General features: G+C 42.1%; 1 protein-coding gene across 4 annotated transcripts in view; it reads left to right on the top strand.

Moving 5' to 3' along the window:
- ABCB5 (ATP binding cassette subfamily B member 5) overlaps positions 1–17,275 on the top strand; it is a 42,001-nt gene extending 24,726 nt beyond the window's left edge. For 3 of the 4 annotated variants that reach the window (XM_063324985.1, XM_063324986.1, XM_063324988.1), the window contains 8 exons: positions 1,866–2,069; positions 2,875–2,975; positions 4,336–4,476; positions 4,964–5,120; positions 6,753–6,950; positions 7,836–8,042; positions 9,047–9,193; positions 9,716–12,065. In XM_063324985.1, coding sequence (XP_063181055.1) covers positions 1,866–2,069; positions 2,875–2,975; positions 4,336–4,476; positions 4,964–5,120; positions 6,753–6,950; positions 7,836–8,042; positions 9,047–9,193; positions 9,716–9,913 — 1,353 coding nt within the window. In that variant the 3' untranslated portion in view covers positions 9,914–12,065. Of the gene's footprint in view, positions 1–1,865; positions 2,070–2,874; positions 2,976–4,335; positions 4,477–4,963; positions 5,121–6,752; positions 6,951–7,835; positions 8,043–9,046; positions 9,194–9,715; positions 12,066–12,088 lie in introns of those variants that run through there. The other variant, XM_063324987.1, reaches the window with a different exon arrangement.
- The last annotated feature ends 5,190 nt before the right edge of the window (positions 17,276–22,465 follow it).

Below are 22,465 nucleotides of genomic sequence, written 5' to 3' on the forward strand. Positions count from 1 at the left end.
TTCTTTTTTGCATGCTTTTTAAATAATTTTTTCCTTACAAATATTAATTGCAATTGGCAAGGGACGCTGAAATTATTTCAGAACACAAGGTATTAAAGTTAACCCACAAACTGGCAGATGCATTTACATAGCATGCTGTTGACACCTTGGAAATGGCTTCCCAGCTGATAATTTATGAGAGCTATCAAAAATGCAGCAAGTCTTTAAGCTAAGTATATAATAACTGTAGACCACTTCACCATGCAAAGTGAAATATGCATATGTGCTGGGGACCAGAACCAGTGGACCCTATGATGGGTGTCCCCTGAGTACCATGAAGAGGTTGCATCTGCAGATGATACAAACCCTTACTGACCTTAATGAAGAGAATTCTTCTTCCCACCCCCACCAAATGTGTTTGACACACAAGCAGACCAAACATTTAGGAATGTCCTGGCACTAATACAGAACACCCGGGAGGCCGATGGCCAAGGGAGGGAATGACTCAAGGTGCTGGTATGGGAGAGGTGGCTGCTGGACACTGGCAGGAGAATATGGCAAATTCAGCACAATTCCTACAACTGCTCACCTCATCAGCAGTCCTGGATAATCTGCCAAATGTATCTCTGTTTCTTCCCTTCTCCCTGGGGGGAAAAAAAGAAAATAAATCACTGTAGAACTTGTGGGGGAAAAGTTTACTGGTTTGTTCTAAGATGTCTTTTTTTTCTTCAAATTTGTACATCAAGAATTCTTTAATCCCTACATTTTTCAGTCTCAGTAGACTTTTATTTCTCTCTTCTGTCCTCCTTCCTTATAGGCTAGTAGTGACAAAACTTCGTCATTTTCATCTTTTAAAGATTCAGTTTGTTTCAGTGGCATTGAACTAGGTCACTCTGTCGGGGCAGTAGAAAGGAGGGGTACACAGAGTCCCCTAACTACAAAAGGCAACTAAGGGCATGAATTGCTCTCCAAAGCTATTGTGTTCTCTGGAGCGCTACAGAATGTCAGTAAGTACCGTGCCTCACGCTGCACTGGCTGAAGTTTCCAAATCCATATTTATGTGCAGCCCCTAGAACATATGGCAACAATTCACCTTGGCGTTGGTTTAATTATTACTTTTTTAAATTTTATTGAACAAGAAAAGTCTTTTAAGGGCAGCAAAGTCTTTGGCAAAAGAGAGAATTTTTGCTTCCCGCCCAAGGATTTTTGTTTTTTCCATCAAGCCAAACTTTGGAAGATGAACTATTTCCACAGGGCTGTTTTCAGACCTTTTTTCTACAGATCAGAGCCCACCCGGATGCTGGATGCTAATCATCTCTCATTTTAAAACTTCTTGATGAAAGGTTACACAGGCTGGGAGGAGACAGGAGTTCTTCAGTATGAGTTCATCTTTCCCACTCGTTATCCCCGCGAGATAACGCATTTGTGCAGGGCGGCCAAATTCAGGTTTTTTTGTGAGAACTCGGCCCCAGGCACAGCAGTGCAAGAACCTGAGAATGTTTCCACCACTGTTAGTGGGACGGGTCAATGGATGACTGTTGTTAGAAAGAAGCCCCTCTTGCCTAATGCTGGGCACCCAACAGCCAACCTGCCGTACTGTGACACTGGCCACAGTCTTCTGTGCCTCAGGTAGTGCTGGAAGTCCCAGACATTTCATTAAACAACAGCCGTGACCAATCGTTTAGACTCCTTTAACCTCACTTGAAGGCCTGAATGCTGGCAGGTAAGAGGAACATCTAGGAACTGTAACATAAGTAGGTGCATAATGTCCAGGCACGTCACCACGCAGGGTTTTGCTTCCAGCTGAACACATGGCCAAGCGGTGATATAAGTAACAAAAAGAAAATCTAATGATGGATATTTGGGGGTTTCTGGGGTTTTCTTAGGCAACTGGAAGCCGACTTGGACTGATGACTATGACTGTCTTTACCCTTCTGACTGCCATCATTATTGCTTTTGTATACGGCTGGCAGTTAACTTTGCTTATCCTGGCCTGCATTCCTTTCGTTATTGCTACAAATGCTGCGAGAGTTAGCTCTGTGTCTGGTCATGCCGCAAAAGATCAAAAGGCTTTGGAAGAGGCTGGACGAGTAAGTTCCCCAATTTTAACTACAGCTGACGCAATTATCCAAGCTAAATGAAAGGGGGGAAAGGAGAGGACGGGGCAGGGTGGGAGACAAAGTGAATGTTTATATATCCGCAAGACAAGCAAAACATAGATAACACAAAACATCTGTAAATTAGGCCATAAAAATGCATTTGAAAGCCTCCATAGCGGGTTTCTGGGCAGGGACAGCTGTAGCAGCAGCAGCCCGGGCAGTGGCGTGCCCTGTGCCGAGGGCGAGCAGCGGAGCCCTGCGCTGCTCTCTGCGGTGGCCAGGAGCAGTGCAGGGCTGAGCCACCGAGCACTGCTGTTGCTACTTTCTTATTCCATCGTAAAACGCAGACCATGAATGTGCTCAAGAGTTTCGGGGTACTGCCCTCATTCACCTGACAGCGTTCTTCCAGGAGACAGAAGCAGCCCATACGAAAGTGCAAGCTGTGTCCAGATTACCGCGGTTTGTTCCTATGTGATGCAATAGGGTTTAAATCATCGGGATCACAACCCACGGGTTAGGGGAGGGGCTACTGGGGTTTCCTGCCTGCTGGCCCAAGGTTCTGAACCCAAATACATTGTTGGCTTCAGCCCCCTCCTTGTCTTGTGACCGTGGGGTGAATAATCTCGTTGCTCTGGGCTTTCCTTCACCTGGTAATAGACCTCGATGTCCTCTCTTAAGCAAGCACTTTGTGATCTAAAATAATAAATGCTAGAGAAGAGATCGAGTGTTTAGGGAGACATGTTGTAGATTGCAGTTGTGAGGAATTACCTCTTATTTGTTTTATCTCCCAATTTAGATTTCAACAGAATCCGTTGAAAACATACGAACTGTAGCTTCACTGACCAGGGAAGAAGCATTTTATGAAAGATACGTTACAAGTTTGAATGGTCCATATAGGTGGGATCATTTTCTTTAATCATTCTTTCTTTGTACACTTTAGTCTTTCAGATTTATTGTAAATACATTTCTTGCAAGCTATCCAATACCCAAAAGATTGGGGAAGGATATCAATAGCCGTTTACATAGTTTTGAGATTTGTTCACTTGGTATATTTTAACATACATTCTTAAATGCAGAGTGAAAAGATATTTGCAGGATTTGCCTTTTCATTATGCAAACGCTTTATAAACTGCATTTTCTCCATACGTATTACAGAATATTGTGTTTTCTTGTGTATGCCTAGAATATAAGACATACGTTCACTCCATTTCTGTATATCGGATTGACACTAGTTAACTCAGGAACTGACTGTTAATTCCCATACCGCACCCTTTATAACGAAACCCAGTTTTATCCCCCTTAGATGACTTTGAAACCTCGAAATAAACTTCATATGTTTCCCTTTTTTTGACCTGCTACATCCCACTGACTTGTCTCCACTGAAATGCATTTGGACCATCGGGGATGCCAGACTTTTCTAGCTCCATTTTATTTAAACAAAATAGCCCAAAATTTCATTTGTTTCTTTCCTCCTTCAAGGTAACTAGTGTAAAATAAGGAATTGAAAATGATGCATTGTATAATCTGTCCTCAGCCAAAACAGTGCTAAAATTCAGTGTCTGGTGAACTGATACGGGCAGGATGCTCTCCTGGACTGTCAAAGGTCTCTGATTTACAGCTCGGACTAGAAAGGAGACTTCCTTTTCCTCAGAGAGCATCATAAACCACGAGGGCAGAGAGTCCTCCAGACTCTGATTCAGTGTGCATTCAATTAGCTACACAAAATGAAACTTCTCCAGAAGGACGGATTGAGAAATAGAGGCTTAGCCTAAATCCCTGCGGGGATACCCAGCAATAGGTCCCTGCTCCGAAACGGGATGAGAGGTCTCTGCTTGGACGGGAAGACCTGGCGGAAGCCCGCAGGGGCTCTTAGCCTGGGCTGGAGCCTGCTTGTTTTTTTAATAAAGTGGCTTGTAAGTGGTAGTTATTAAATTGTATTATTTTTTAAACTGCTTTAGTGGCCTGCCTTGCTATAGAAAAGCAAAGGAAGAGATTCAAGATAGCATAACTAAGAACGAAGGATCTCATTGCTCTAACTTTCTGTCCTAGGGGCAGTTCCATGGCAGGATGCAGGATGCTTTTAGGGTCCAGCAGGGGCTGTTTGTGAGTGTGCACATATTCTGAGCCGATTTGTTGTGTTTTCAGGGGGTGAGGTGTATTGCTTGAAAGCTTTAACCCAGACATCTGGCCATCCCCCAGCCGGTGTCTGCTGTTTCTGTTTTACAAGTTATTTACAAAAAGTCTCTTCCTTTAACAGAGATTCTCTGACAAAAGCCCCCTTCTATGGATTTACCTACGGAGTAGCTCAGTGTGCAAATTACTTCATTAATGCAGCAGTCTTCAGATTTGGGGCATGGCTCATTGCCCATTGTCTGAGCAACTTTGAAAATGTATTTATGTGAGTATACTTTCTAAAATGTAGGAAAAAAAAATAATCATCTAGACATGTGATAGGGATTTCAATGCATGCAAATTATTTTATCTAATTAGAGAGGTAATGGGGCATAGATATTAAAGAATTCAGTCTGGTTGGGAGTGCAGTTTGGGCAGAACGGCTGTTTTGGGGAAAGGTGTGTATTCAGGCAGTGAAGCAGGAAGCGTGTGGCCGTGCTCAGTGCGCCTTCACTGGAGGAGTCTCTGGCATCCTTTCCAGATAGAGGGTATTGCCTAGAGAAGTCCTGTGACACCACTGCTCATCTATAAAGTAGTTATAGGAATAACCAGAACTTTCTAATACCGGATGTCATTTTGAGGGGTGAGAAACTCCAGAAATCTCATAATCTAAAGACGCTAAAAAACCTTATTCTGAGGATTTGTTTTACACATGAGGAAAGAAATGCATTGTTCTCTCCGAAATGAATGATGCTTTATCTCTTGGGTTTTAGAGTCTTCTCTTCCGTCATATTTGCCGCTATGAATGTTGGTCAGTCTTCTTCCCTGGCACCAGATTACGGCAAAGCTAAAATGTCAGCTCAAAGAATCTTTCAGCTTCTGGACAGAAAACCTCTAATTGACAGCTATAGTGAAGAAGGTGAAAAATTGGTAAGGCTTTTTGCAGTAAAAACACGAAACAAACTAAATTACTAATGTTTTATTGTCTAAAACTGTATTCATAGTTTCTCTTTTTTAGGGTGTCACAAAAGACAGGCATTATATAAAATAGTGGTACTGATTCATTATTTTTAATGGGCCATGTTACTTTGGTTTTTCGGTCAAAACTGTGCACCCTTAAATGTAGTTTTGCTCTGAGCTAAAAAAAAATATTACTTTTTGTTCTACTGCCCCACATCTTAAATGGCTTCAGGAAAACACTGACAATGGTGGTTCCACTCACAGTTGCATTGCCTTTTTAAGAGTTTACAGGAGAAGTAAAATACAAGTGGATTTTCCTGCTGTTTTTGTAGATAAGAGAGAGTAGTTCCTTCAGAGACAGAGCAGTTTTGCCGAAATCCACCCTCTTACAACTGTGGAAACTCTTACAAGTATAAGTGTGCTCTTGTGAAGTCAAAACTAACTTAGTGAATAATCTGTTTTGCTCTAAAGTTGCGGGGGGGGAGGGGAGAGGGGGAGGAAAAAAAAAAAAACCCGAATTAAAACACACGAAAAAAATCCCCCCAAAATCACCTCTAAACCCAAATTATCATTAAGGAAACTGACATCAGCACTTGTCAAATTTCTCCATGAAATGCTTTCAGTTTGCGTGATCTGGAAGGATTACTTTTCTACATCCATCTAAGTTTAAAACAGTAGGTTTTAGGTGGTAGCACCTACCCAGGAAACCATGATCCAGTTTCTATAAGTTTATACATAGGATTTTCAGCCCTTAAAGATATGAGCACACTTTACACATCTTCTTGAACCAGGGCCCTCCAGCACAGGCATTGAAAGATTTGGCACAATGTCCCTGGTGAAATAGAATTTAAATGAAAATATTTCTAGTGTAGACTGGACTCGAATACCAGTGAGGCCTGTGACTTCTGCACAGCAAAGCTTTGAGCCCATTAAATTAGATCACCAGCTGCTGTGAGAGCATTGTACTCGGTGGTGCTGCTAGTAGGTAGGTAGGGCTGGCTCCCGCCCTCAAGGACAGGAGAGGCAATAGCCTTAGTGTGTGTCCCCGTTCTTCCACTTGTGCTTAGAAATCCAGCCAGCCTGGAATGGCTAATTAACAGCCAACATTGCTGTTTACAACATGGTTTGTCCTACACAGCTACCTACCAAAGAATTTAGCTCTCCTATCTTAATAGCTGATCTTGACCTTGTGTTGCGTTCGTTCAGATTGTGCTACCTGCAGTGCGAGACCAGGAAAGCAAATGCTATAGGTTACGTCAAAGTAGAAGTGCCTCAATTACATGTGTCAGAAACGAAAAATCTTAATGTTTTTTACTTGTCTAAAGATATTCTTTTCAAAGGTGAAGTGAAAAATAGATACAAGAGATGCAGAAAACTGTTTCTCCAGAAAGATCTAGTGACTTACATCTGCAGATCATCCCATAAATAAGGACACTACGCTCAATCCAATATGTAATTTAAAAGAACTTCAAAAGCAGTTTTGAAAACATCTTCCCAAACTTTCTTGTCAGTTCTCTCACTTTAATAAAGTCTTACGAGTGTTATTATAGTTAAAGCTAATAAATGCTAATATGAGCATGTGAACTCTCCATTACTTTTCAGAGCAATTTTGAAGGAAACATTGAATTCAGAAACGTCCATTTCGTATATCCAACAAGGCCAGAAGTTCAAGTTTTGCAAGGACTCAATGTGAAGGTTAACAAAGGACAGACCCTGGCGTTAGTAGGAAGCAGCGGCTGTGGCAAAAGCACATCCATTCAGCTCTTGGAGAGATTTTATGACCCCATGGGAGGACAAGTGGTAAAAATAGACTTCTGTGGCTGTTACTAACAATTAAATCTACAGAACTCTGTCTTTCAAGGTTTCAGAGGCTTTAAACAATCCTGTCAATATCTCTGGTGAGATGCCTTTTTCCAGAGGTGTGGGTTACTGAGGTTGTGGTTCCTGCAGACAGCCTTGGGACCCCATGTGTTCGTCATATGTGCCAGCACTGGCACCCGTGTTGGCACGGTGTGCTGGCTCAGGGCACAGATCTCACTGGGGAAGAGAATGACTATATCAGACTGTTGTCTCCCCAAAGCTGCTCATGGCCTGGTCACGCAGGGGCATAATGTTCATGTCACTTGCTTGTCAGTGTGTAAGTCATCCCATTAATATGAATTCATACATTAGAGACACATACATGCATCAGATAATACAAATGTAATCCCACAGGGATGCTACTGCGTCACCTTCGGAAGGTTGTAATGGGCTTTTTGATGCAGTCCCCACTAATGGGTATAGAAAGCCCAAAGAAACCTCCTTGGAGGTTTTACAATTGAGTTAAAGGCCTACAGCTGTAGATATTTATTGTTGTGTTCCGCTCCTTAGGGATAGGCTTTCCCATGAGGTTCACGGTGATTCTTGTGGTCAGTAGGAAGAACTGCAGGAACAGCCTGTGATCTGCTCTCAGGGTTTCTGTCTGCTGGGAAAAAAACACACACAAAATTGAAAACTGATGAAAGGAAATATTTCATCTATACTGCGGGTTCTTTTCCATTTTGCATGCAAAATTTACTTGATTTCAGCAGGGAATCTAAAACGTAACAGGCTTCCTCTTCCAACTCGTTGTTTCCTGTTTACAGTGTGTGTCTGTGGATGAGCTCTGTAGTCAACTTGGCATCATTTTTTCTGTTGATTTTCTAGTTAGCAGATGGATTTGATACCCGATCTTTGCATTTACAATGGCTGAGGTCCAGGCTGGGCCTGGTGTCACAGGAGCCCATTTTGTTTGACTGCAGCATTGCTGAAAATATTCGATATGGAGACAACAGTAGGGTTGTTAGTCAGGAGGAAATTGAAGCAGCAGCTAAAGCAGCAAACATTCATGCCTTCATTGAAAAACTGCCAGAGGTAAGACGTGGTGGTCTTCTCTTCCCAGTGACATTAGATATTTGGAATGATATGGAGAAATCTAGGTAATGCTCATTTACACAGATCAAATTAAAACTAAACATTTTTGTTTCCCTTAATAGGAAAAAGTATAGAATTTATTTAAAAATCTCAGCATGTTTTAAGCTTAAAATCCTTCTTATTTTGTTCAAAAGAAGACCCATGTTCCAATGAATATAGTGGTAGACAAAGCAGAATACGAGGGGGGGAAATAGGAGGACACTCTATGTACAAATAAGTCCTCATAATATTTTTTTTGATGTTTTTTCCTTTGACAGCCGAAACTTCTCAGGTTACTCTGAGAAAGATGATGGGGTTTTTTTTAAATAATTCAGTAAAGCTAAATGTTCTATTTCTAATTGGATGGGCATGCACGGGGAGTATTTCTTAATAAATACAAAGGGGCAATAAATCAAAAGTGAATGACGGCATTTGACCTTCATGCCTGCCAAGAATTTGGCTCTAAGAAGGAAAAATGCTTTGATAGTTTGTTTTCATTGTAGCTCTGTGTAACTTGAAAATGATGTAATGATGCTGAAAAATATATCATCTTCGTAACTACTTATGACATTTGGGATTCTTTATTCACAAATAATGCAGGATCGGGTTCTTCTTGCATAAGTCAGTAAGCATTAAATCTCTAGTTACTCTTACGACCATTTGCTCATGGGCAGATGTCTGTGGACGCCTTACTGCTATATCGCTGGTGGTACCATTCAAGACCTATTTCAGTATTTGGGGAAGTAAATTTTCAGACCAGGTATAAATATGTGTGGCTGCATATATAACTGTTTATACTAGAGGTGTTTATAAAAGCTTAGCTTTATTAAAACCACTTGACACTATTCTTTTCTTTCAAGATGGAAATACCTAATGATTTTTATAGCGGCATATAAAACTTAACTTTTCTAGTCTTCCTTCTCTAAGAGTATTCACAGGCCTTCTTTTTCATTTTTAACACTCAGAAGTATAATACCCGGGTGGGTGAGAAAGGAACACAGCTTTCCGGAGGTCAAAAACAAAGAATCGCAATTGCCCGTGCTCTGGTTCGTAATCCTGCCATTCTGCTTCTGGACGAAGCTACATCTGCTCTTGACACAGAAAGTGAAAAGGTCAGTAATGATTACGTGAAATACATATGTATATGTATACGGCTAGCTGCTTTCTGTAGAATAAAATCAACGCAAACATGTTGCAAATGTTCAGCTGTGAAACAACAGGGCAGGTCTATTATGGTAGCTCTTCCAGCTGTAAACTGTGAATTGAATGACAGGAGGAAGCTGTGCAAATAAACAAGTAGAAAACCCCAAAACTTTAAGGAGAAAACACCATGGGGAGCTGATACTCCTCAGCTGTCTTCCCATTAGCTGTATTTGATGGTAAATACCGAATTTGTGTTCTGACCCTAACTGGATGCCCAAGAACCCACTTCTCAGTGTCTCCTGCTCATTTGAACAGTCTTCACTGCCCTCAGTGAGAAACCCTGTTGAGTAGGGGTCTCGTGTATGCACTGACTTGTACACCTATGGGAGATATATTCAGGTGATAACAAAGACTAAGAAAACAAATGTGGTTCCCATGACAAGCGAAGGCTTTCCAGGTGCTAACAGCAATTTCACGACATCTGTGTGCAGGTCGTCCAGAAAGCTCTTGATAACGCCCGGCAAGGTCGAACCTGCATCGTCATTGCTCACCGCCTGACGACCGTACAGACCGCAGACATCATTGCGGTGATCCAGAACGGCAGGGTGGTTGAGCAAGGCACCCACAGCCAGTTGCTGGCAAAGGAAGGACACTACTATGCCCTTGTAAATGCACAAGTCTCTAATTAGTACTGTTTGCAGGGGGGTTTTTTAATTATTTTTTTTTTCTGGGAAGACACGAAAAGCTTACAGAGAATTAACGTTGGCTCTGGCTATGCTAACAGAGCAGGGACCGTACGTTGCAGCCTGGTTGCTGTACCCAGTGTAGCCCTTGCCCCACACACTCAGGGCACATCAAAGCCCTGGGGTGGGTCATGGAAGGTGCAAGGAGGAGTCCCAGGGGCTGAATCTGCAGAGCAGTTGTGGGGATCGCGTGATCTGGAGGGAGACAGACCTGGAGTCATCTCATCCCCACCATGGCTTAGGTGAGGCATCCTGCTCCCGCTGTCCCCCCCAACCCTGGCCCATAGCAGGTGCCATCGACCAAGGCAGTACCAGAGTATGACGGTGGTTAAGCATGACGGATGGGCAGGGAGCTAGGTCTTGTGCTTGACCCTTGGGTTTCTTCACCAATCAGATGCAGCCATAGGCCATCTTAATTAAAGATGACTTTCTGACTGCTGAGATTCCAAATAAAGGCATTTGTATTAAATTTAGAGAGAAGGGGCTGGATGCATGGGTTTGGTGTTTTTCCCTCACTTTATGACACATTTCTAATATTACCGTTCTTCAAACACTTCTTGGAGATTCAATATTCTATTTCAGACAGTAATTGTAATAGTTACAAGCTTTCCATCTAGAGATAAACTGACATAAAAGATACCATTGTTTTGTTTAGTATCTTTCAATCGCTGACCTAACAACATTTAATCGCTCTTTGCATCCATCAGGGTAATTTCAAAAGTCTTGCAGGGGAGCTAGGATGGCTTCTTTTGGAGTGGACTCATGTCAGCCATGTAAATAACTTTTCTTTTAAAAAAAGAAAATAAAATTAAAAGTGGTTTTCAATATGAGATCCTTTATTTTGAATAGACACAGCTCTTAGGGACATGGTTTAGTGGTGGCCTTGGTAGTGTTAGGTTAATGGTTGGATTTGATGATGTTAAGGATCTTTCCCAACCTAAATGATTCTATGATTCTATGAATAATTTTAAAGATTGTTTGAAGAGTTGGGAAGACTCATTTACACATATGCTTTAATTATTGGTTATTCCCCTGCTATGTTCCTCAGGGTGCTGCAATACATCCTTCAACAGCTGAAGAATATGTACTGCGTAGTCAAAGTGACTCAGCAGCTGGGGTTTTTTGGCTGGTTAAACCCGATTGCAGCATTTTAATTTTCCAAGGCTTTGCACGTGGCTTTGGGTTAGGATTTATGGCCTGGAACAACCTCCAGTAATTTCTAATTTCCAGATAACTCTGCTCAATTGTAGCAGACAAAACTTTACAGTAATGACTATGTCCTTCGCTCATTTCAATTGTTTTCCGGTATCAGGATCCATGAGGGGAATAAAACACACAAAAGAAAACAAGTTCTGGTCTCAGCTTTGCCAAAATAAATACAGTGGCTCTCCCTCACACATTTTTTCTCAGGGATTGTTATAAGAGGAGTTATCACTCATTCAGGCACCCCTCTTGTGTGACCTCTTCACTTTCTTGTGATAGGCAGATACTACATGAGCTGCTGCCCTCATTACATTCCCAATTATCCCACGTGGGCTCCAATTAATTCCATTTTCCCCATTTTGTTTCTGCACTAGAGTTAAAATTACAAGCAGTAAAATTTGATTCTCAGTTTTAAAAATAAAATATCTTCCTTCTTAATCCAGAAATCTTTTGTGGAAAGAAAAGAGTTGATTTTGTACTTTTGGTTTAGATGTATATGTGGTTTTCATTACAATTGTAATGAATAATAAATTTTTGTGATATTACAATTCATTATGATCTATTGCAGTAACAATTAAGTAAGATGAAGTAAAAATGGGAAATTAATTTAAATATATAAATAGAGGAGATAATAGTCACTAAACTAAGGCTCGGTAACATAATGAGTCATCTAACATCTGGGGCTAGTTTGTGGACCATCTTTGTGGAAAATACTGCATTCACATCCATGAAGATTACGGAGAAAAGAATCCAAAACGTGCTTCCTTCCCAGCAGCTTGGAATTATTTACTAGCACAGGGGCAAGAGGAGTGAGGTAATATGCCCTGTTTGACCTGGAAGGCACTGAAACTGCTGCAGCACAGTCGGCCTAGAAAAATAAGTTCTGTGACTTGTGTTTCCCCTTATTTGCACTTTCAGAGGTCACCATCACCTATCATGGAAAGAAAAGTGTCTGCACTTGCATCCCTTTTGGCACGTTCCTCGCACTTGCTTACGTAGAGCATTCTCACGCTGCAATAGCTGGACAGACCCAGTAGCAGCTACGTATGTTAAGGATAAACAGATAAAGGTCTTGAAGTAAGATGCTTGGCAGCACTGTGTCACGTCGTTCCTTATGGAAAGGCAGGCATGGGTTTCGGTTGGGACCAGAAGGAGGAGGCGCCGATGTGACGGAGAGAGCGTGTGTGCACCGCTCTGGGTTGCGGCAGCCGCGTGGGGAAAGAGCAGTGCCTGACGGCTGTGCCCTGGGAGCATCCTCTGCTCTTACCTGATTAAAAAGGGGAAATAGGAAACGCAAGTAAATAGCGTTGTTTTACTTAAGTTTACAAGTGAGATGTTATGTACCATAAGAACACACTGATTTATCTCAATACAAACATACTAAAAGCCACTCATATCACAGCCCAGTTCAAAAGATCATCTGCAGATCTGAGAAAAACACCAGACAAAAGCAAGTCCTACCCAACACAAAAGAGATGGTGAGCAAGGAAACAGTAAAATCCCAGCCACCCGTAAGAATGACCAAAAAAGCACACTGCCATGCCTGCCTGCTTAAAGACAGACTGAGACGGATGACTCCATGAGATATAAATAGATTAATACACTCAGCTTGTAGGCACTAATAACAAACTCCGATGGTTTAGTTCAGACCATCTAAGTCACCTTCCCAGCTAGATGTGCCCATACAGCTTGTAGGCTGTCTCCGACTAAAAGCAGACCTAAATTCAGAGATAAATGGATGTTAAAAGCACACTTTCAGCACCAAACCGTAGACTGATACAGAGATCAAAAGAATTAGCCCTGACAGAAAAGAAAAACCTATAAGGACCCGTCTTAAGAGCAGAGGATTTGTTGGCCCCATCACTCTCTGTCCTGTGCTGCCATCTACCCCAGATGTCGGAGTTAAAAAAAGATTTCCCTTATCCCTGCCCAAGCAGGGGCTGGTGTTCTCCAAACATGCCCACAATATAACAAGTCACTGCTCGTGTCACTGAGGACTTCACCCCTAAAATGACTGCCACAAGGACAGTGATGAAGGAAACACATCAGCCCATGCTCGTCAAGGAACGCCAAAGGCCTCATTCATGACAAGCTCAGACATGTGCTTTATGCCAGCACTGATCCAAGCCTCCTGTGGAATTATTAAGGTATGATGTCTGAAAAAAGAGAGCGAAGATGTCAGAGAAGGCATTCATAAGGGATTTTTGGAGAAAGAACTGAGTGTTTCTTAACCACTTGACTCCATTGTAGTACCATACGTAGCTGTTAGATTTGGCTAAAACTTTGCAATCGTTAGTCTAGTTACAATGTTAATTACTAACGCAGACTGAAGCCCCAGAGATGGGATAAGTAGTTGACAGAAGTGTGTGAACTAGAGGGCACAGGACCCGATTCTCTTTATGGCCTCAAAGAGTTAATTGTCCTCTTGTTTTTATGAGCATTGGAGCGCACTAATCCCAGTGGGTGTGGATGTTTCCCATTCCTGAATGTGCTATTTCAGTCTGAAATACCTGTCGGCAATTCAGGAATAACGGTGTTTGCAAAACAGTAAATTAATATAATGTTTATCATCACGTGCTTTTTCCTAAATGTCTACTTTCCTCTGCAGCCTATAAAATTTCAATTTATATTCATCTAAAGCCTGTGAAGTACGCACCATCATAGAGAAGTTATTAAATAACGCTGGTTGTATGGCTGGAAGGAAAGCTTCCATTAAAATTGCAATTTGCAGCCCTTGTACTTTTAGCAACTATCTTCTATTTAAGGAGTGGGGAGGAAAGAACAATTGGAGTATTTTTAGGGTCAGCTGAAATACTAGTACATCAATGTGTACCTGGATTAGGTTTATGAGTTTAATTAAGATTTGCAGAGTTTGCAAAATTCCGCTAAACAATCTGTGGCAGGCAATACCTAACCTGTACTTTCTTGGCTACCATCAACACACGGTGTACCGCTGACTTTTCACTTACGTGTTTGCAAGCAGGGATGTGTCATAGAGCTCTTGTCATACTGAGCTGTAGGAAAATTCCTATCACACCTGGGAGCGGGCCTATTTGAATGTTAATGGTCAGTGACTTCATCTAATTAGTAAGGGAAATGCTAAGAAAATATGTGGGATCGTTAAGGTCTGCTCACCTGACATTGCTGGGGGGTTTGAAGTGAAACTGCTCTCCTGGACTGTGTCTGCTCTAGGAAAATAGCTGCCCTTGTAACACCAGTTAAAAAAAAAAAAAATAAACAAAACAGATCTTGATCTGCTAGTTCCTACCATATAGATATCAGCAAAAGAGCTAATAACCTATTGCCGATGGAGTTTGGGTTTCAAGGGTTAAATGTCTTCTCTGGATGAGGCTCATGCCTCCCCTTCCACGAAGAAGCGTTTTGTTACAGCAGTGCCCCAGCTCTGCCTCCATTTAGGGCTCTCCCACCGCCTGCTTCCAGGGGCACTCTACCCAGGGAACTCATTTTTTCTAAGGAGAAACAACCAAAAGCAGAAGCTTTTCATACAGTTTATCTGGAGCCGTCGTTGTGTCTTGCTGAAGAAGAAAATAAAGTGACAGCTTTTTCAAGGTATTTCCAAGCTCTTCTGTTTGCAAATGGGCTTGGATTATACTGGAGAAATGTGGTTTGGCAGTTGCTACAGCTGTACCCAAACAGTACGTGAACCAGTCAAGACAGTGGATGAAAGTCACCACATGACTTCTTTCTCTGTATCCATACTGCTGCATGTAGGGAAAATTTGACATCGTAAAACATCTTCTCCACGTCTGAGACATTAATGTGTGTCTAATATCTTCAAAATAGTTAGGCAAGAAAAGAAATAGCTAGGCAACAAGGCTACAAACAGCATAAATGTATTTTCTTCTCATAAAATATACCTGAGGGGCTGCTTTTGCTAAGTCCTGACCCTTAGGTATTTGTAAAGGACTGATAGTTTTCTATGCAAAGGTAGAAGAATGCAGTTGCCTCGCTATTCTTTACCAACCTCCAGCTGCCCTATATATAAGCCTTACCACAGATTGCCCATCACCCTGACATTTTCCAGGGTTATAGCTCTCCCTGACTGTTCTCTTCCAGTTGCCTGGGCTGCTTTTCCTCCTCAAGCACCTTCCCTTGCCCACACAGCAGATGCTGCACCATGTGGTCCGATGCAAAAGGACCAACAGAGATGAGAGGGGAAGTGCCAAAAGCAATAGCGGTGCAAAAGGATTACTTTCTAAAATTAACAAAAGTTTCTCAGCAGAAGACCGGTCATTGCTCTCAGTAAGTGAATCATTTACACTGGATTGCTTCCATCTGCCTCTGCGCTTTGTCATCTAGACTGGAAGCAGCTCTTGTCTACCTGAGACCCTAGCAGTCATCTTCTCATTTTAGCATTTCTTGCCTACCTGGCTCATCAGCAGTTATGGCCAGGAACTATTTTCTGAAGCATGACTTTCCATCTGGAAATAATAATTTGCCGTGCCCTTAGGGAAGCTCACACATCCGCTTGAGTTATCCCCAGCCTGTCCAACGACACCGGTATCACATGCTCCAAAGCAAACTCGCTAAGCCTTCCTGCAATTCTCCTGAAGATGCCAACCTTTATTTTACTGAATGCTTTCTCAGAAAGATATTCTAAAGTCGTGTTAGCTCAACAAATAGATTTTGTGGACTTGTTTGAATTGACCATTGTATATTTCCTTGCTGTGCTGTTGCCACAGGAGTAACATCCTCATTTCTTTCTAATCGTTATGAACGTCATCTGTGACTACTGCCTTCTCCTATGCAGTCCAAAGCAAAAACACCTTGCAGTTAATCAATCACCACTGGAATAGTTCCTTTTGTTACGGTCCTTGAGGTTTGCAAGAATGACCTGAATATGGCCATTTTTGTGGAAATAATTGTTGAAGCTCACCCCTGGTTGCAAAAGGCTATCCTCCACCTTTGATCCACCACGGGCAGCATTCGCAGAGAATGCACATGGTATTCTACCAAGAGGGAAACAAGGGGGAAACAGGCACTACCGTGGGACACTTACCACTCAACTGCAGACATTTAGGGCTGAAGCAATCAATCAGATGATTGCCTTTAAAGCTCCTCTAGGATGTGACTCATCTGTTTCCACATATCTGTCTGAGCATACCGTGAACTACACCAGGGAAGTGCCTATTTCTTACCATAAATCTAAATGGGGAGTCTCAGGTTTTGTTCAGATTATACATTTATCTTAGGTGAAGGGAGTTCCGCTCTGAATGTTTGATCTTTCTTAAAGAGACAGCTAGGTTAACTTACCAGTCCGCAAAGACGTTTTGGAGGTCCTAACCAGGAAGGCACTGGGGAGCGCACTCTGCAGACAAGGAGTACTTCGAGGAAGGGGAAGGGCATCTGCAGTGCAGGAGGGTGAAATTTCTTCATCTAGTTCTTAGCAGTGCAGGAAGGTTGGAGCAAAGGACCAACATTCAGGAGACAGGAATTATTTATCCTGAATGTGTAAGATGGAAAAGAGAATTACAGATTGCAAAAGCATCCAAAATGGCTTATAATAATGAGCGAATTAGCAGAATCTGGATTATTTTTTTCCCTCTGGATGGCATGAGGGGAATTCTAAACAGGGAGTTAACGTTTTCAGGGATCAAAATAAATGGTGTCTCTGACAATCCCATGCATCGCCTGGTTTTTATAAAACCACACTACAAATGGTACGTGGAGTTCCCATTTTCACATCTGCTATTCGTATGAACAGACACCTGGCAATGTAGTATATGTGTAGTTTCAGTGGAAACTCAACCAAACAACTATCACTTTATCAGCACTAATGGTCTTAGTTATAAACCCAGTACATATGTTTTATTTACTGTAAATGAAGTGTATATCAGCAACACTGAATACGAAAATGAAATTTTAATGGACCACTTTTATGATGCTAGAGCAATGTGAAGAGACATCTGTAATGTGATTTACTTTTTAATATTCAGTAATGTAGTTTTAGTTGGAATAAATAGGGTTCCCAATAAAGACTCACATGACTATTTTCTTCAATTTCTTATTTCACACATACTTTAAGACCTGGAGCAACTTTTTCCATGAATTTATGCCAATACCCAATACTTTTGGGACTCTTCCACTATTATATTTTAATGTTTTCCTTGTCTCTTTTTTTTTTTTTTTTGGTATATCTTAGTACCTTGCTATAATTATTTCCCACTGATATGTTTAGTCACACAGTGTGGTAATGTGTATTGATTCTGATAAATTGGTCTGCATCCACCATCATTAAATAACTTTTGCATCTATCAGTTCTTAATTGTATCTCACAAATGAACAGTTATCGATGTGATTTTTCTAAGAGAAAATGTCTAATCTGCCCCACTTATGGAAGAGAGGAAAGCATACACTTTGCAATATGTATGAGTATACTTAAACGGATATATAGTTTTAAATTTCTAAAATATATAACTATGTATATATTCAAATACATTAGAGTGCTTCATGCTGAGAAGTTTGGAAAGAATGCAAGTAAAAAATCAACTGAATCATGGGAAAATTTCATTTGCTTTCAGCATTTTAGTTCAGTCCTGCGGAGTCAAAAGTAGCTTTTTTTTTCTCACAGTCATCAGGCTTTGATGATGCAATTTCTCTGTTCAGCTTAGTCAGACACATAACCCATCACTCTTGACTCACATACTGCACTTGCCCACATGATGTTAGTTACTCACGCAGATTTATTCTATTTTTCAGTAGATAAACCTTTGTTAGCTTTTATGTTTAGGCCTTTTTAGCCATATGTCCTGGGAAAGCAATTAAACTCCTTGCACTTGAAAAACCCAGACAGCTCATGCTATGAAAGCAACAGCAGGTCTGTCCGGACCCCAGAAGCTGCCTCCTGGCTTCTATGAGAGATGGTGTATGAAAAGCTACACAACCTGAACCAGCTTCCCTGAAAACGCTTCTTACCGCAAATATAAACCTCTCCTCATCTCTCTGCTTTCCCAGAGGCTTGCTTTCTTCCAGAAAGTATAGCTTTCCTGTGAAGGCTTCCTATTTTCATTCTCCCCCCTACCCATCCCACAGCTGCCCACCGTTCTCAGAAAAACACAGGGGCAGCGGTGCCCCGCTGCTGCCCTGAACCCCAGTTAGCCCTAAGAAAACGCTCAGCACAGAAGGAGCCTAGAAGTGCCACCCACCATGGGCCAACACCCCCACACTGAGTGTCCTTAAAAACTATCTCAAACCAACAGGAGCACTGCTTACCCCACCCTGGTCATCATTACATAGTTACTGCTGAGCATCAGTAAAGAACTGGATTACGTGAGTAGCATTTAAAGAACATGTCGTTAAAGTTCAGCTTTTGCCATGACGTCTTCAGCTTGGTTTCATCTTTATGGGGAGTATAATACATCTAAAAATGTATTTTATCCTCTCTCCTGTTACGTACACTCAATCATAATGCCACCAGGACTGGCGCACTCACATGTGTTAATAATAAGCTTGTGCTAAGACAAGTCATATTTAAGCTGTCTCAGGTTTTTTTAACAAATAAAAAAAAAAACCCAAAAGCACAAGAAAAAGAAAACAGGCACTGATAAATGTTTTTTAATGTTGCATATAACGGGTTGTGTTATTTGATTATGTGTGATTTGTGAAGACCAGAATATTGTTAAAAACTACCTACTGCATAACATATATACCTTTTAACATCAGTAGTTCTATTTGTATTCCCCAAAATCTGATGGAATTTCCGTCATCCCCCCTCATTCCTTCTCAGATTGACCCACGTATTAGTCCATGTCTCAGCTACAAACACTGTCACAGAGGACAAAACTAAGTTACCCCGGTAGCTCTGTCCTTCACTAGGCTTGGTGAGACCGTGTCACTCGAGATAATGTTTCCCTGGAAACAGAGGTACACAAAAAGTGGCTTGCTGTGTTTCATTTACTGGCAGAGGGAGTAAGAGGCGGGAGATAATGGCCAGATCGACTGCTGGAACTGGAAATGTCCAGGAACTTCAAGCACTGAGGCAGATACTTCATTTAACCTCTTTGATGGCAAGTCAAATTCAGAAGGGGCTTTACTATTACTGTTACCATACTTATTATTTAGACAATTGCCTCTAAAATGTGCCAGCTGCTTTCTGACAAGGCAGGGAGAATCATGTCCCCAAATGAGATCAGTAGATCAGTCTAGGAAAAAAAAAAAAAAAAAAAAAAAAAACAGGAAAAAACCCCAAACCTTTAACCTTAACCTCGAAGTGCAGGGTTTGGTGAATACACAGAAGCAGAAACATCTCCAAAGCCTTCCTCGGGACTCTGCACTATTTAAACCTTCCAAAACACTTGGCAACCATTAAAGGTTGAATTGAATGCTAGTTGTGTGTGTTTTCTGGAAATATTTCCTGAGGTTCGAGGGGTAAGTGATGTTCTACAAGGACATTAGCCATACATCTTTCATGCGGCCTTCCCTCTTTCAGCTCATCGCATTCACTTGTCCTATCTTGCTTCAGATCAAATGGCAAATCTGTCAAGGGAGGGGGAGGTATTTCCCCAAGTTGTTTATGAAACGACTAGCACTGTTCAGCTCCGGTCCTGCCTGAATACTTTCAAGCACATGAAACAATAATAAAGTGTCTCAAACAAAGAAGTCCCACACATGAAAAGGGTAAGCAGACTCCAGAAGGGGTGAGTAATGATGCTACAGGAAAATAACAAAAGACAGAGGATTTCTGTCGGGTATGGCTGCTCTCTGGGTGGTTAGTAGTAGAGATTTCAAAAGGTCATATTTTTCTAAGAAGCCTCATTATGCTCAGATCTCGAGACAGGGGATTTTCTCCATTCAGTGACAAACAAGATGAGCAATGTGTCCACTCAGTCACAGGTTTCAGAGCACAAGGGTCTGTCACAGCCCCCAAGACAGTACCAAGAGAGCCTTGAGGAGACAACAGGGAGGGGCTACGTCTGCAGGACCAGTTACTTTGTTAGATATGCCAGAATCAGTGATGGGATGTGTATCAGACGGTTTTCAAAACCAGCTCAGGGTCTTACTTGACACCATTAATTCTGCCGTGGCAAGTTCTTCCCTAGCAAATTGCAATTGCAAAGCCATTGCAAAGACATTCTACTCCAGATTGTTTTGGGAGAAGTCAGAATGAAAATGCATTCACTAAAGAATAATTTCAGCTGAACCAAATATTTTGAACATTCTGTTCGAGCAGAAACTTTAAGTTTTGTTTCTGTTTTTAAAATTCTTGATTAGAAACACTTTCTGAAGATAAAACTCTTTTTTTGTTGTCCTTTTGTCTTTTGCTGGTTTTGTTGAGATGAAGAGCTAAATGGCTAAAACCATTTTCCATATTTCGCTGTGAATAGTTAGTTTTACGTAACCTCTGCTGCCCTTTTTACTAGATAAAGTATATATCCAAAGACTATCACCTAGTCCTGTTGCTAACAAACTGGAGATGCAACTCTGGCATCTGTGACAAGGGGAATCTGTTGGGGAAAGGAGGCTGAGGGGAGGAAAACCAGATTAATCAAAAATAAGCAAAAGCTGTTTGTGTTCTGGTTACACTCTGTAGTGCATTGCATAGCGGCATCTCGCACCCTGAGCTCTCTTCCCAGCTGTGTCTGCCTCATCCAGGGAAAAGAGTTTGGCTTAATAACCTGGATGAGGGAGGAAAGTGCTTGAAAAGTGCCTCCTGGCACTGAGGAGGCCTGGCTGGGTCCACAGCATCTGGAGTTGGCCGTGGGAAGAGCTTGTGCACTTTGCAGAGCCCTTCTCGTCGAGCTGAGCCGCAGAGCGCCTGGCACCCTGATGGTCACCCCACCTACGCTCACCAGGTTGCTGAGGCAGGCCTGGAAAGAAAGATTTATGGAAAATGGCTGGAGACAGACGTGTGGAAGAGGAAAGGGAGGACAATGACAGGAAGCCACAGCTTTTGCTCTCCCATGCTTTGTCCAGCACTACCCCGACCTCTGGCTGCTGCCCGTCCTCGCTATGCCTCTCCCAGCGCTCGCCACACAAACACTGGTTTCAGCATGACAAGGATGGCAATGCCACTCTGCACCTGCCCAGCATGGCCACCACCTGCACCGCCCCAGCAGCCCCTGAAGTCCTGTCCCGGGTGGGACCCCTCTTCCACCCCCCTTCTCCCACAGGAGACAGATGGGGTCTGGGGATGCTGTTCGCGCCCTGTTTGGGCCTTCTGAGCAAGCCTCGGCCCTCTGACCTTCTCACTCATGGGACAAATGGGGTCTGGAGGAGAAAGGAGAGGTGTCACCTACGTTCACATCCATATTTGGTTTGATTACCTGATTATAACATTTTTTACTGTTAAAAAAAAGACCCAACGCCCAACTCGCTAGTATTAAATAAAAAGCCACTCTTCCTCCTTCCTTAATACATGCCTGCAAAACTTTCAGTGCTTTTTAATGCTTCAACAGACACGCTAATTTTTTTAAGTTGCCATAAATCAAGACGGTTTTAGCCAAAATAGGTCTTGAGCAATGTTTTCATGAGAAATTCTCTGGATCCCCAATGCAGGAAATGTCTGAGATTCCTGAGGAAGAGCAGTATTAGCAGGGCAAGGTGATGATACTTGGGCTGTACCTCCAGCTTTTGTTACTGGGATGACGAAAGTTTCAAGGCAGCTTACGTTTCAGGTATTCTGGCTTTTGGTATAAGTTTAGTAGCTCACATGCTTCAAGAATTAAATTCTACAAATTTACCAGAAATGGTTTTTAATTAGGACAGAGTAAAAGGGGATTGGAAATAACATCCCCGATTTAAATCCTCATATATTTCCCCCCTTTTTTTTTAGGTATATACTTTACAAGTTGCATATGATACAGTGCTTGGGGAAGGAGAGGAAATGAAAAAAAAATGCAGGAGGACAAACCAAAACCTTCTCACCAGTTGGACCTTTCTGTGTAATTTACAAGGCAAATTCCTCAGGTCAGAGTCTCATCCATGGGGATTTTCCACTTCCACAATCCTGTGGACTGCAAAGGCTATTGCACATCAGCACACACTGACACCCACAGGGAACCGAGCTGTTTGATAAGAGATTGCTTTTGTTTCCCTCAAACTCCCACAAAGGTACTCAGTGCACAGACCAGTATTTGTATTACGCCACGAAGGGAAGGATTTAGGCCAAAAGAAGCTGGCAGCCATGGCTTTTTAATGAGCCATGTGCTGACAGGCCTGGTTGTGAGCCGTTACAGATGTGCGTTGGACAGTCTAATGAGATGCAGGAAATTCATGAGGCCAAAAAAACCTCTTTGGATTTTTCTGGTTACGTTGGTAGGATCAAAACCGCTTGTG

This window comes from Chroicocephalus ridibundus, chromosome 2, assembly GCF_963924245.1.
Source record: "Chroicocephalus ridibundus chromosome 2, bChrRid1.1, whole genome shotgun sequence".
Lineage (NCBI taxonomy): Eukaryota > Metazoa > Chordata > Aves > Charadriiformes > Laridae > Chroicocephalus > Chroicocephalus ridibundus.